Source organism: Notolepis coatsorum (genome assembly GCF_963971535.1).
Source record: "Notolepis coatsorum genome assembly, chromosome: 13".
Taxonomy (NCBI): domain Eukaryota; kingdom Metazoa; phylum Chordata; class Actinopteri; order Aulopiformes; family Paralepididae; genus Notolepis; species Notolepis coatsorum.
In genome coordinates, this window is record NC_140177.1 from 66,927,078 (window position 1) to 66,942,448 (window position 15,371).

The 15,371-nt window shown below is 43.4% G+C and overlaps 1 protein-coding gene across 1 annotated transcript in view; it reads left to right on the forward strand.

Moving 5' to 3' along the window:
• Positions 1–9,374, forward strand: part of gal3st4 (galactose-3-O-sulfotransferase 4) — a gene marked incomplete at its 3' end in the record, with an annotated part of 91,130 nt that extends 81,756 nt beyond the window's left edge. The window contains exon 4 of the mRNA XM_084327390.1: positions 8,262–9,374. Within this exon, the coding sequence (XP_084183516.1) occupies positions 8,262–9,374 (1,113 nt within the window). The remainder of the gene's footprint in view (positions 1–8,261) is intronic.
• Positions 9,375–15,371: the final 5,997 nt, after the last annotated feature.

Consider the following 15,371-nt stretch of genomic DNA (forward strand, 5'->3'; position numbering starts at 1 on the left):
CCATTTTCAATTCATCAGGACATATATGACATACATGACATACAGATAGACAGTACTGCTACATCTATACATTTATGACATACCAGATTTGCAAATACAGTACTGTTTGTGATACAAAACGAGTCAAGAAAAGGGAGTATATACATTTGACGTAGAAACTGTACATTGGAGGAGGTTGGGTGGGGGTTGGGTACATTGGGATATTGACAACCATACTGGGTAATTTACATTAGAGGTGGTTGGGGGGGGGGGGGGGGGGGAGAAACACTGTATAAACAAGCAAAACTGTACATTGGGGGGGGGGACACACTGTACAAACAAGCACAATTGTACATTGGAATATTGACAAAACCATACTAGGTAAATTACTGTACATTGGAGGGGGTTGGGTTAGGACATTTACAGGGGCCAGTTTCGAATTGCAGTCTCCCGTAGGTGTCCCTTGAGAGTGGTTTTGAAAGTGGGTAGTGATTCACATTCCTTTACAGTTTTGGGTAGGGCGTTCCACATTGATGTGGCATAATTGCGAAACGTGTTTAGTCCCTTGTTTGAGCCGAATCTGGGTTTAACATGATTTGTGGAGCTCCCTCTGGTGTTGTGATCGTGGTATTCACTGACCTTTGGGAAGTATTTTGACATGTACATGGGTACCTTGGTCATGTAGTGTATCTTGTAGACCAGGCCCATTGCAAGTTGCTGTACTCTGTCGTCTACTCTAAGCCATCCTAGGTTGTCAACGTGGGCAGGGGTGAGGTGGGTTCTAGGAGTAAGGTCAAGCAGTAGTCTGACCAGTTTGTTTTGAGATGTTTGTAATTTTGTTTTTTAGCGCCTTTGAGGTGCTTTGGTACCATGAGGTGCAAGCATAGTCGTAGTACCCTTGAATGAGTGCTCCTGCCAGAGTCTTCAGGGTATTCTTGTTTACCAGAGAGGCGATCCGGTACAAGAATCGAGTTCGTTGGTTGACTTTTTTTATTACATTGGATGCCAATTTGTCACAGGAGAGATTAGCCTCTAGGATGGAACCCAGGTATGTAATTTCATCTTTCCTTGTGACAATATTGTCACCCACTGTAACTGAGAAGCCGTCGGTCTTGCTGAGTTTGTTATTTGAACCGAAGAGAATGGACTCTGTTTTGCCCATGTGTAATGATAGTTTGTTATCAGCGAGCCATATGCAGATTTTGCCTAGTTCCGAGCTGAGGGTTTTTCAACCTGTAACTTGTTCTTGTCAGAGACCAGCAGGGCTGAGTCGTCCGCAAACAGGAACAAGTTGCAGTCACAAGCTGACGACATGTCATTTGCATAAATTAGGAACAGTAGCGGTCCTAGTATGCTTCCTTGTGGAACACCACAGCTCACTGTGAGGGGGGGGATAGGGTACCGTTTACCTCCACCATCTGTTCCCTCCCCTCAAGGTAGGTTTGCATCCAGCTCACTGATAGACTATCAAAACCAATTGCTTTTAGCTTGTCAATTAGAATGGAGTGATTGACAGTGTCGAAGGCCTTTTGTAGGTCCAGCATGACCATGCCGCAGTATTTGCCCGCGTCCACCTCTTGTTTGATGTGGTCGTTCAAATAGAGAAGGCATGTGTCAGTGGAGTGGGATGTTCTGAAGCCAGATTTTCCGCTAGGTACTTTTCGACCTGTTCGTAGACTATTTTCTCCATGACTTTCGAGATGGAGGTGAGAATAGAAACAGGGCGGTAGTTGCCTGGGTCTAATTTGCTGCCCTTTTTGTGCAGAGGGGTCATATATATACGGTGTATGCAGTATTATTGTACATGTAGTGTTATATGGTAGGTAGTTGTGATTACAGTGTGAGGCAGTTGTAGGCAGTAGATAGTTATAAACTAATAGACAACGCTGTGTTAATACATGAAATAGCTGATTCAAGTGTTGAAATCAGTCTTTTATAAAAAAAAAAAATAGATTAGACATTAGATTAAAAAAAGATTTGAAGAACAAGTAGGGAAGTGATAAAGAATAAAGTAAACTGGCCTTACAGTAACCACTGTCTTTTGTGTTTTGTTTGCATAGCAAAGATTAGAGATTTGCATGGACAGTTTCCTGGTTGGTGGCAGCACTGAAACGTAAGAGTAGTGGGAAAGCAAAGCGTGCTAATGTTTTGTTGTCATCATTTCATCAGATGATATTTAGGTGCTGGAAGTGAGAATGAGTGCTTTTGGTTTCACGCAATGTCCAGTGGCGTTTTATATGCAAAATGTTGGTGGGGAAATGATTTTAGATTTTTTTCTGGCGGTAGGCGGGGGTGGGGGGGGGGGGGGTGGGGTGAAAGGGGACTTTATTTATTGCATTCTGGTGATTTTCTTTTGCACTTTGTGATGGATTCAATTAACTGCTATTATAGAGCTCAACGCCACTGAAGGCCACAGCAAAGCACACACAGACAACTTTTTAGGGATTCTATGACAACCACATTATGACAACAACCTTGTCTTTAAACATGACACTACCATCATCAAGCGATTCAACACAACAGCATTGCCAAACCAGGACCATAACATCAGGATGATCAAATATCACTCACCAAAGCTGTGGGCTCACACTCACTTGTCGATTACTTTGGGAACAAAGTCCTGTAGCTCCTGAATTAGCTGGCCCCCATGGTATTGCGAGTAAACGTTTTTATCCTCTTTAACACTTTGATCGCCATGGTTAAATTCATAATTTACCATCCCTAGCCAGCTCTATTTGTCTATGGAGAAGTTCCCCTTCTTTGCAGGGCTATAACTTTTTAAATTGTATTGCTAAATTGACATTATTATGGCCCATTCAATGTCCTATATCTATTGTTCAGGGTGTAGCAACGTTATACTTTTTCATTCACATATTCATACTAAAATACGGTCTAAAGTATAAGTATGTTTTTATCGTTTTCTGCAGCTTTCTCCAGAACTTGATTTATAGCCCTAAATGCATTATATTGATGATCAAATACAGTTTGATAGCGATCGGTGCCAGATAAAAAATGTCAACTGCACGTAGTTCTAGAAGTTACTACGTATGATCTGATGTTGACCGGATGGGCGGGGGGTCGTTTATAATTCTGTGGGCAACGTTATATCATTCATCTAGTGTGGGTGATATGATCATTAGAGCAGTTAGTATAGAGGACATTAGAAAATAACGCTGAAACTCACCGTAGCTTCCTCGCGCCGTTGGCAGATGAGCGTGGAACAGAATTTTTTCTATTATGGGATGGAGAAATACCCGATCCATTTCCAGGTTGTATAATAGTATATACGTCCAAATCATGTTGTTTATCGAGTTATTGGCAACGGATCGCTATGTATTGTGTCGAGCTCGAGTCCCGGGACCTATAGCGAGTGATCGGACCGAATTGAAATGAGCACCAGCTTCTACATCCTGTTTCTCCCCTGGGCGATCCCCCGATCGGCCACCAGATGGCGCTCTTGAACCGTTAGAGAGTTGAGTGGAGCTCAGCAGTATATCTCAGGTCCCCGGGGGAGAAATATGATTTCGATCACAGATTTTTGAAATATTGATATCAAAGACGTGTTACGGCGTCTTCGGCAGAATGAGCATGGCGGGGAAAGACGAGTTTCGGCGTCTCCGGCGTGGTGGAAAAGTTCCTCTCTGACTCAGATGTCATCATATGAGTTGTTATGATGATTTTCAGCAGACTGACGGTCTCAGTAAAACTACTAGGTTGTTATCATGGTTGGATGTTAACGGTTACCGGCGGTTACCTTTGCAAGCGAAGTGGCTTGGTGTAGACCCAGACGTTTGATTTAAATGTTCTCCTCCAAATTCAGCGTTTCAAACCTGTGCTCGAGTAAATAATCCACTTTCATTTTCACGTAACGTCACTAGCTAGTAGCTAGGTAGTTTACAGTAGCTGCCGTTAGCAATGAAAGGCTTATTTACAGACTGTCTGTAATCCGACGCCAGCAAATCAACTTTGAAATACGAAATGACGTTATACTTGGGGCTAGGGGCTCCGAGCCCCACTTGCCATCAAATGTATGTGGTCTACTGTGAATGATACAACACCCTGAGCATGCGCACTTGGATTCTACCACGATAGAGAGGGGCTAGGAGCTCATGCTATTTTAGACCTAACGATCAGGAGAAGAACGCAATCTGAAACAGCAAGGCAGAGAGATGACATGAACTAAAATACTAATACAATGTATATGCAATTTAGTAAGATGCTATATCCATACATAATACATTTGAGCAAATAATAGGCAAATATTTAAGAATGAATAACATTTGTCTGCAGTTCTTTTTGGTGACACTAGGTGGGGCTCTGGCAATGTCATAATGGCAGCTCTGCGGTAAACCGTTATCAGCTGGACACTGTTTTGTATCCCACCTAGTAAAGCAGTTACGTTTAATACGTACGTCTGGGACACAAATTGGCGCTTGTTGGAAAAACAACCCCTTAAGACCCAACGTTAGACCTGGCAAAGGTTTCCATATACTGTTCCACAAATGAACCCTGTAGAACCATATAGTACGTAAGTCTATTTTGAACTTTAACTATTTAGTTATATTATTTTTTATTTTTTTTATTGGTCTTTTTCCCCCTCCATTTTCCTCCGATTTTCTCCCATCCCAATGTTAGTCGTATGCCAATTCCCAGTCCCTTCCTGGTCGCTGCGCACTTACCCCCCACAGTCAGATCATCTGGGAGAGTGGAGGCTACCACGTGCTTCCTCCGACACACGTCCAGCCAATCACCGCTTCTTTTCACCCGGCAGCGCGGATTCTCATTGAGAGGGCGTAGCGTGTGGGAGGACCACACTATCCCCCTCAAGTCCAATCCGTGCTTAGCAGGCGCCCCGACCGAACTGTAGGAGTCGCTGTTTACAACGACCCGGACCCACCCCGCCAGCTTCTCCCACCCTCTAATACAGCCAATTGTATTAGTGCAGACGGCCAGCCAAGCTGGTGACAACCCCGGAGCTGTGAGCTGGATTCGAACAGGCGAATCCAGCTCACAGCTCCGGGGCTGGTGACGAACGCAATCTCCGCTCGGCCATATTTAGTTATATTATAATAAAATAAAACAATTATATAGTATAGTATAGAACCTAAATATGCAATTTAACTGATAGATACACAAAATGTATTTATTTATGTTCATTTAATTGTGTTGATGTTTCCATTTATGCAAAATAAGTGTGTACATTTTGTTTGGTTTGGTAAACATTGCAATTAGTCTATCAGTGTACTGTATGTGTGTAGGGGCAGGTACAATAAGGTCTATCAGTGTACTGCATGTGTGTAGAGGCAGGTACAATAAGGTCTATCAGTGTACTGTATGTGTGTAGGGGCAGGTACAATAAGGTCTATCAGTGTACTGTATGTGTGTAGGGGCAGGTACAATAAGGTCTATCAGTGTACTGTATGTGTGTAGAGGCAGGTACAATAAGGTCTATCGGTTTACTGTATGTGTGTAGGGGCAGGTACAATAAGGTCTATCAGTGTACTGTATGTGTGTAGGGGCAGGTACAATAAGGTCCATCAGTGTACTGTATTAGTGTAGGGCAGGTACAATAAGGTCTATCAGTGTACTGTATGTGTGTAGGGGCAGGTACAATAAGGTCTATCAGTGTACTGTATGTGTGTAGGGGCAGGTACAATAAGGTCTATCAGTACTGTATGTGTGTAGGGCAGGTACAATAAGGTCTATCAGTGTACTGTATGTATGTAGGGGCAGGTACAATAAGGTCTATCAGTGTACTGTATGTGTGTAGAGGCAGGTACAATAAGGTCTATCAGTGTACTGTATGTGTGTAGGGGCAGGTACAATAAGGTCTATCAGTGTACTGTATGTGTGTAGGGGCAGGTACAATAAGGTCTATCAGTGTACTGTATGTGTGTAGGGGCAGGTACAATAAGGTCTATCAGTGTACTGTATGTGTGTAGGGGCAGGTACAATAAGGTCTATCAGTGTACTGTATGTGTGTAGGGGCAGGCACAATAAGGTCTATCAGTGTACTGTATGTGTGTAGGGGCAGGTACAATAAGGTCTATCAGTGTACTGTATGTGTGTAGGGGCAGGTACAATAAGGTCTATCAGTGAGTGTACTGTATGTGTGTAGGGGCAGGTACAATAAGGTCTATCAGTGTACTGTATGTGTGTAGGGGCAGGTACAATAAAGGTCTATCAGTGAGTGTACTGTATGTGTGTAGGGGCAGGTACAATAAGAATTTTCTTCTTCCTTTTCCTTTCGGCCATGGAATTTAGTGGAGCATATTAAGTGAACTATATGTACTGTTGGACTGTAACAATTCCATGTATGAATAAATAAAAATGAATTCATGAATTAAAACTATGAGTGAGTGAACACAACACTCTAACTTACTATCTTTAGATAATAAAGTACTCAACTTCTACTGTCTTTAACTATGAGTGAACACAATGCTCTCCGAGGTATTCAAATGTTGAAGCGTGGTAAGATAATTGCCCTTGTATCAATGCCAATAAATAATACAAGTCTGCTGTATTTTTGGACACGGCCCTACTGTCGTACCGCACTGCCAAGTCTAATTTTAACACCGATGTGACATTGAAGGTGTTAAGGCGAGTGACTCATTAGGATTAGCAACTAGAAGGTGACTCAAAATCCGGCCAAGGTGATGCCTCAGTTTAAACACCATAGCCTCTGAGCTGTACTGTACTGTACCCATTCTGCAATCTGTTAATAAAGTTTTCATTCATTCATTCATACTGTCTTTAACTATGAGTGAACACAACCCTCTAACTTACCATCTTTAGATAATAAAGTACTCAACCTCTACTGTCTTTAACTATGAGTGAACACAACACTCTAACTTACCATCTTTAGATAATAAAGTACTCAACCTCTACTGTATTTAACTATGAGTGAACACAACCCTCTAACTTACCATCTTTAGATAATAAAGTACTCAACCTCTACTGTCTTTAACTATGAGTGAACACAACCCTCTAACTTACCATCTTTAGATAATAAAGTACTCAACCTCTACTGTCTTTAAGTATGAGTGAACACAACACTCTAACATACCATGTTTAGATAATAAAGTTTGAAAACGTTTGTTGAATCTTTGTACTTGATTGTTAACTTGATGAAATAGCCTAAATAAATGTAGTTGAAATTATTATTATTTTGTACAAATATCCATGAAAACAAAGATATATTTTCATCAAATAATAGGAAACAGCCTGAATAAAATAGGGCCAAGCGTTCATTCCAGTCACACCCACATGGAACTCTTTCCATAACTCTTATCTGACCTTCTCGCCTAATGGTACCCACCTCCTTTTAACAAGCAGACTGGACCCTGAGCCTATGGTTTTAAAAGAAAGAGAGAGACTGAAAACACACCTCCACTTAAAACATTCTCCTGGTTCTCTTGGTTTAGTTTTCCTTTTAAGACTGTTTGTGGTTTTTGGTTTGTTGTCGTCCATGTTCGGACTTCATCTCTAAAGTCATACTTGCGTACAAAGACAGTATTTGTGCCATTTCTGCTAGGTTTAAATTATATTAGCAATTATAAAAACAATGCAGATTTATTTTGCACATAATCTCACACACATCCAAAAACTCTAAACCGTTTTGCACACATTCATTTAGTTAGACAGTTATTAAGATTAAATTAGGGACATTGAATCCTTGTGTTGTGTTAATTACAGCTCCATGAGATAATGTAGATGTAAAAATTTAAATATCATGTCTTATAGGGACTGCTACCTTATAATGTCATTGAGATGCAATTTACTGGCTCAGGAACTGGGACTACCGGGTCTAGATTCAGGGCTAATATCTCCATGGTGATAATCGAATTGTGATTAGCATTAGTTCCGGTATTTTAACCAGGGTACAAGCAACTCCCATCAGTAGAATGACTTCTTCTAAGACCAGTGAAACAACATCAACCTCTCAAAGTTCATACATTGAGAGTTGTTGCAGTTGTCTTTTCAGTATGAACGAGAGAGCGTCTAAAATTCATTGTCAGAAGTACTTTCATTAATGTTCTTTTCCAACCATCGACCACTTTCGTCCTCTTCTTCTCCCCCCTCCATCCTTTGTCTTTCCTCTTTCTCTTCCTCTTCTCTTTCTGCCGCTCCTCTCTTCCTTCTCTCTCACAATTCAACCGTGCATTATTAACGTTAATGTTGAGAACCACAGTGCAGAAACATTCAAATGTGTTTGGAAGATATTTACGACCGTGTGAAATAGAAAACGGTCAACACATTGTCCCTCCCTGTCTGTCCCTCAGGTGGAGAAGGTGATGCCCGCGGACACGTTCTACTTCTCCATCGTGCGAGACCCGGCGGCGCTGGCCGAGTCGTCCTTCGCCTACTACAAGGAAGTGGCCCCGGCGTTCCGGAAAGCCAAGGGCCTGGGCGACTTCGCAGACGACCCGAGGAAATACTACGACCCCCGCCTCCGGAACAACCACTACGCCCGCAACCTCCTGTGGTTTGACTTCGGCATGGACCACAACGCCAACTACTCCGCAGGGCTGGCCCGGCGCGGCGAGGCCATGGTCCGCCGGGCCTTCAAGCTGATCCTGGTGTCGGAGCACTTCGACCAGTCCATGGTCCTGCTCCGGCACGCCCTCTGCTGGCCGCTGGACGCCATCGTCTCGTTCAGCCTTAACGCGCGCCAGCAGAAGCCGAGCGGCCCCTCCGGCGGGATGAGCGGGAGCTGGGTCGGCAAGGCGGCGGCGGCCGCCGCCGGAGCCGTCGGTGGCATGCGTCCGCAGGCCAGGGCGCCGCCGAATCTCTCGCTGACGGATGAGCAGCGGGAGAAGCTGCGGGAGTGGAACGCCTTAGACTGGCACCTTTACAAGGCCTTCAACCGCACGTTCTGGGAGGAGGTGGACCGCTTCGGGCGTGACCGCATGGACCAGGAGGTGGCGCTGCTCAAGACCCGCCGCGAAGTCATGGCCCGTGTCTGCCTGAGGGATGGCGGGAAGCCCGTGGAGGCCCAGCGCATCCGCGACAAAACCATCCGGCCATTCCAGAGCGGGCTGGTGAAGATCCTGGGCTACGAGCTGCAGCCCGGCCTGGACAACGCCACCAAGCAGGCCTGCTTGAGGATGATCAGGCCGGAGATCCAGTACAAAGACGTGCTGGACGCCAAGCAGTTCCCGCGGGCGCTGGGCCAACCCGTTCCCCCGGGTCAGGTGGGGCCTCCGATCGCCGCCGGGGTCTTTGTCAGACCGGACTCCTCCAGGACAGGGGAAAGGGTGGCGGTGGGAGGTGGAGGAGCAAGAGGAGGTGGTGGCAGGACAGGGGAGGAGGGGGAAAGGGACTGGGATGGGAGCCGGTTAGCAAGGAGCAACCAGACATTTTTACGAGGAGACGGGAAAGGGAGGTTGAGATAGTTTTTGAATGGAATCTATCCGCCTTCCTTGACTCCCACCTACCTAACGGTACCCACCGCCTTTTAACAACCGGACCAATGGAAACTGGACCCTGAGCCTATGGTTTTAAAAGAGAGAAATAGACTCTTCTTTTGAAAGTGAAAACATCCCTCCTTTGCAGCGCCTCCACTCTAAACATTTTCCTGGTTCTCTCAGTTTTAGTTTTCCTTTTAAAACTGTTTGTGGTTTCGGTTTTGTTGTCGTTCATGTTTGGACTTGAATCTCTAACCGCCTGGAATGTTTTATGGGTTTCGTGAGAAGGAGTATTGTTCTCTGAGGCTGACAGTGAGGTACTTGTGTTTGTATTTTCATGGTCCAACGCTTTGTTGTTTTTTAGTTGTTGTTCTTTTTTTACATAGGGATGCATGCTCAAAACAACATTGGCAGCTCTCATATTCCTCACATCAGACGGTCACACTAAGGCCTACGCAAGGATTGGCCTATTTCATTGCCGACCCAAATTCAGTTTTTAGTCATTGTCCAGGACTATCTGTGAACAATCTCAAAAAAGAGATGACTGATCTAGGATCAGTAACGAGGTTGCTTTGACCATCTTATCTCATTACAGATGGGTACTCCTCCTTTTCTGAGATGCTTGATAACCGCCATCTCTGATTACATCCTGGGTGGGTAGGGGGAAAAATATATTATAATTATTATTTAATTTTTATTTTAACACTTTGAGTGCCACACCGGGTTTTCCTTTTTACCCCCTTGATGCCACCATCTACTCCCAATGTTAACGTTAATATCGCCTAATCTATGTTTTAAATTATGGCTATGTGTCTAATCTGCCCGTTGCTTATCAAAGACTCATTTTCCAGTCAACATTGGCAAGGCAGATTGTATTTTTATCGCTTCATTTCCGTTTGATAGCATTTTGAAAATCACCCGTTTTCCGGGGAAAAACAACACATTCTATGATAATCGCCTTTTACTGGAATATTCCAGAACGTTGTCATTTGTCGGCCTATTTATGAATCGTTTTCAAATAAACGCTAGATGATCGATAGTATATGTGTGCACACGCACGCTCGTGCCGTGCGCTGATAATCGCTGCTGTTATTTCCTCATGGCTTTTACAGTCAAAACAGCTATATCACATATAGTGGAAACGCTTATATCTCCGTGAAAACGAGACTGATAACATAGCTGAGGTCAGATGGTATCCAAATGGTTTATTCCAATTTCCGATCGCCATTCGAAAAAATCTATAAATGTATTGATCAACCGTGTATACAGTAGAACACATGATCCGCGCGGCTCAGAGGCTCCAGAATGAACTCTGGTAGACAACGGCTGCATCAGTGAGAAGTAAAATGTGGAGTCAGAAATCCGTTCTCCCATTCACTTTCATTGAGTCCATTCCAAAAGGGTGATTTACCATCTGGGAGACGATAGGGGGCGCTTTTTTAAACCCGAATATTCTCGGACGTGGCACTCAAAGTGTTAAGGAAAATTTTATGAAAGAAAATATATGATATGATTTAATCAATCCAAAAGATTCCGGCACCAGTGTTTAGTTAATTTTGGAGATTTTGGAAGTAGTAAATTGTGTTAGCAATGCTAGCAGAAGGGGTCCGTTAGCATGTCGCATTGCTTCTTAAACATAGCAAAACTATTCCTCTCGGAATAGGGCTCATTCAGATGTAATCGGACAATGCAGCAGGTTGGTGCATTGGTGTGGATTGGCCATTTGTAACCCACCCCCAAATCCCTCGTCTTCCGCTGTGATGGATTGGCCACTGCAGCGTGGGGAGAGCTTGCGTCCAGCTAAAGTTTACTCAAGTTCAACCTTCTTGCGCAACTACCCCTATTCAAAAGAAGCAATTTACCCCCCATTCAAAAGAAGCAATTACCCCCCATTCAAAAGAAGCAACTACCCCCCATTCAAAAGAAGTAACTACCTCCATTCAAAAGAAGCAACTACTCCCATTCAAAAGAAGCAACTACCCTCATTCAAAAGTAACTACCTCCATTCAAAAGAAGCAACTACCCCTATTCAAAATAAGTAACTACCTCCATTCATAAGAAGCAACTACCCCCATTCAAAACAAGCAACTACCCCCATTCAAAACAAGCAACTACCCCCATTCAAAAGAAGGGGAAACACCCTGCATGATTGAACAGACTTCATATTTCATCAAAACCCAAGAGATCAAAAGACATTATGTTAAGTCATTATGTAAAGATCTCAAACCCTGCCTTCTTTTCTTGATCCACCGAATTGCAGGGAAGCGACAGTTATGATTGGAGGATCAAGAAAAGAGGGCAGGGTTTGAGAGGTATATTTTTACATAATGTCTCTCGAGCTCTTGGATTTTGGGCGGGCTTGAGATAGGTTTTAAAAGTTTTCTTCTGTGTACCCCCCACCGAGCCCCACTTCAGTTTTATATATATACCCGACCATGACTACCGATTTCTAACCTGTTTTCTCTCCAGCCGGTGGGAGTGATTTATGAGTGAGCGGCGGGGGAGAGGTTGTCACATGAGCGCCACGATGCAAAGCGACTTCAGATAGATGGTGACAGTGATTCTGCAGTGCCGTGATTTTAAAGGGGCACTTCACACACAAAAAAACAATGTTGATTTATTTTGCACATAATCTCACACGCACACATCCAAAAACTATTTTCCGTACTCTCAATAACTGTCAAACTAAATAGATGTGTGCAAAACTGAGATAATAATGCAAAATAAATCAGCATTATTTTTTGGCGAAGTGCCCCTTTAACCTGACTGTGGCTCGACGGTATTGTGAATATTAGCGACTTTTTGATTTCCCTATTTCACCATAATGTTACTATCTAAACAGAATGCGTTGTGGAGAAGGGGGTTAGGTAGCCATAATGAACGAACATTTTGCTGTGTTTTTGCTATTGCTATGGTTGTTTTGGTAAATCAAAAAGACAAGGCTTAGATTTGATGTTTTCCCAACTGATTCTACAAGGCCATTTCCAATACGGGTCTTGTTGTCTTAGTGATTGGCGTTCACCCCCTCCAATCACATGTTCTGCTTACATAGTGGAACGAAACCGGTTTCTAGCAATTACGATTCTGTTGTTGTTGTTGTTCCACCAGGTGTGTGATGAGGTGAGTCATTCAGTGTCGTTTGTAGAACTGATACCACATACCTGAGCTTTAAAGCAGCACAGAATCAGGCTACCTCTTTCTCAAGTGCACGTGACCTTATGCATACTAGCGAACGTCTCATGCATGCCATGCACTCCAATGTCAAATGATACGCTCTCCATGACACACACACACACACCGTCGGCGTCCCAGGGTACACACATCGACACAAACTCTGTCTTTGTCGTCTCACTCACATGCACTCCAAGCCATGCATGACAGGGTCAGTCTTAAGTGGCATGACGGGCTCATTACGATGCAGTCTCTCTCTCTCTCTCTCTCTCTCTCTCTCTCTCTCTCTCTCTCTCTCTCTCAGTCCTGTTGGATGAAATCGCTTCAGGCCTGACAGGTGATGAGTTCCCCTCCAGATCGTTGTCTAGACCAGAGTCACAACCTAGTCCACTCTAGATGAGTGTTTTTCAAACCTAGGCCCGGGGGCCAGTGAAGAGTCCCTAGGATGCTGCTTAGCGGTCCCTGGCCTGGTTAGACCGCATAGATACCGGTCTTGTATTTGAAGTGTAGTTTTAATGTCAACCTAAATTATTTTTTAATGTCATGAGGGCGGGGGGTGTCTTTGAACAATAGCAATGTCATTAATTACCAGTCGTCCAGGAGAGAGAAAACACAAACACTTTGATGGTCCCTGAGATAGAAGCACTGCCCTCCAGAGTCTTATCATTCTGGGCCACCTGTTGGCATAGAATTGACATGACCGCTAACTTTTATAAAGGTAACCCTTTTTTAGGATTCTTTAGCTCATTAACGCAATGTTCTTCAGCCCCCTCTTTTTTTTATCAGTAGAATTCACTGAGCCGTTCCCATTAAGTGAACCCGGGTGGACGACATTACAGCAGATTTGACCAGAAACCCACAAACTAATGGGGAGGATCACGGGGGCTTATGTTTGTACGGTCACATGTTTGTTGTCGTTGCTAGCATTAAGCTGTCATCACTTACTATTTGACTGTGATATATCAACAAGAAAGTCCCACACAGATTTCATTTCTAAGACGATACCGACGACGTGTGAGATGACTCTTGTTGCCGAATGTCGCCTCTGCACTTTTTTCAAAGTGAGTGTCCCTTTCAGGCGCGGGTCTTTTTGGAACGCTTGCTACGCTTCGATATAACGGGTTGTGACATCGTCGTTAGAACGCTCAGTTCTCAAAAACCCTAATCTCGATTATTTCCCCTCGCCGCACCGTACCGTGACCAACCGAGTCTCATCTCGTCTCAGATGTTGTGTAACAAGGTCCTTGAAGTGCTTAAAGTGCTTGATTTTTGACAAAAAAGTCAAGGCCTGGAATTCCTTGAAAACAGCAAAAAAATATTAACAAGGTGCTTAAAAAGTCCTTGGAACTCAAATCAACCATTCGGATTGAAAGTTTTGTTCATCCATGATAAAAAAAATCTGAAATTATAATAACGAAATTGCCTTTTTTTTTTTTTTTTTTTAAATCTAAAGTGTAACTAATTGTCGGAAATGGGTTTTAAGCCATAAATATTGGATCCTTTTAAATGCCCTTTTAAAATGAAAAATGTTGCTTGGAAAAGTACTTGAAAGTCCTTGAATTTCATTTTGCAATGTCTGTGGGAACCCTGACAAACGCATACTGATGCTCTGCTGGTTTCTGTCCCTGACTGACCTGCGTGAGACCCACCTCCCCGGAGGCTGCTGCCTGTATTCACTAACAAAGAGTGCCTGTTCTGTTCGGTTCCACGCTGTTCTGTTCTGTTCTGCTGTTCTGTACAGTCCTGCAGTGTCACACCCCCCCCCCCCCCCACATCTGAAAGATGAGGTTCGGTCTCATCTTACAGCACTTGGTGTCGGGTATACCGTCTGTTCTCCGATTGGCTCGTTTCATCCTCCCACACCTCCCTCTGTTCTCCTTCGTCAAAACGGGGCCTGTGTCTTTCAATCTAAATCCCACATATCGCTGCTTTAAAGGCAGAGACAGGGATTTTTTTTGGTAATTGTCAACAGGGGAGGAAATGGGGAGGTTTGACGACATGAAACGAGCTGAGTTTAAGCCTTTACAGGCTTGTTAAAGGTACAGTATTGACATGATGGTGTATTAGACCGCTGAGCCACAGGGAGGTTTCATTGTGAGTGATGTGAAAAACATTGTCGGTGTCACCCCCCCTAATTTGAAAACCCTACTTAAATCAACTTTTGGGGAAAAAGTCAAAGGAAATGTCTCTTTTTAGTATTGAGTAGAGGCCTTTCATAGAATGTTTAATAATTGTTCTCTGTGTTGGAAGAAACAACGGTCGCTATGCGCTGATATATGAGAAATATTATCAACAAAACTTTAATAATGCTGTGTCTTATTACTGGATGTTGTACATAGGTCACGGTGGAACAATAATATGCTTTTTCCCAGTGTTTTACCTACTCTCATCACTGCACATAAATTAGGCATTTTCTTTTTGAAAGTAGATGATCAGTGGTTATAGGCGGTCATGCTGGAAGAAAGAGAACCACACAAACATTATGTGAAAGGCCTCTATTGCCGAATCTTAAAATAAGATAGATAATAAGAAGAATAATACTTTTTTTATTCACCTCATTTCTGTTTGTGACACCAGGTGCAGTATACTATATAAGCTATACATCAACTCTGCTATTTCAGTGTGAAAGTGGGCCTCTGTCATGCTACAGAGAAACCATTATTCATGCCTACGCTTTATTATTATTCTCATAATTAAATTTTTTTTAGGTAACCCACACATTCTTTTTAACTTGTTTTTAATAAGCTAGATTTTAAAAAAAAATCTTCAGCATGAGCCGTGACATTTCATTTCCTGTGTGTGTGTGTGTGTGTG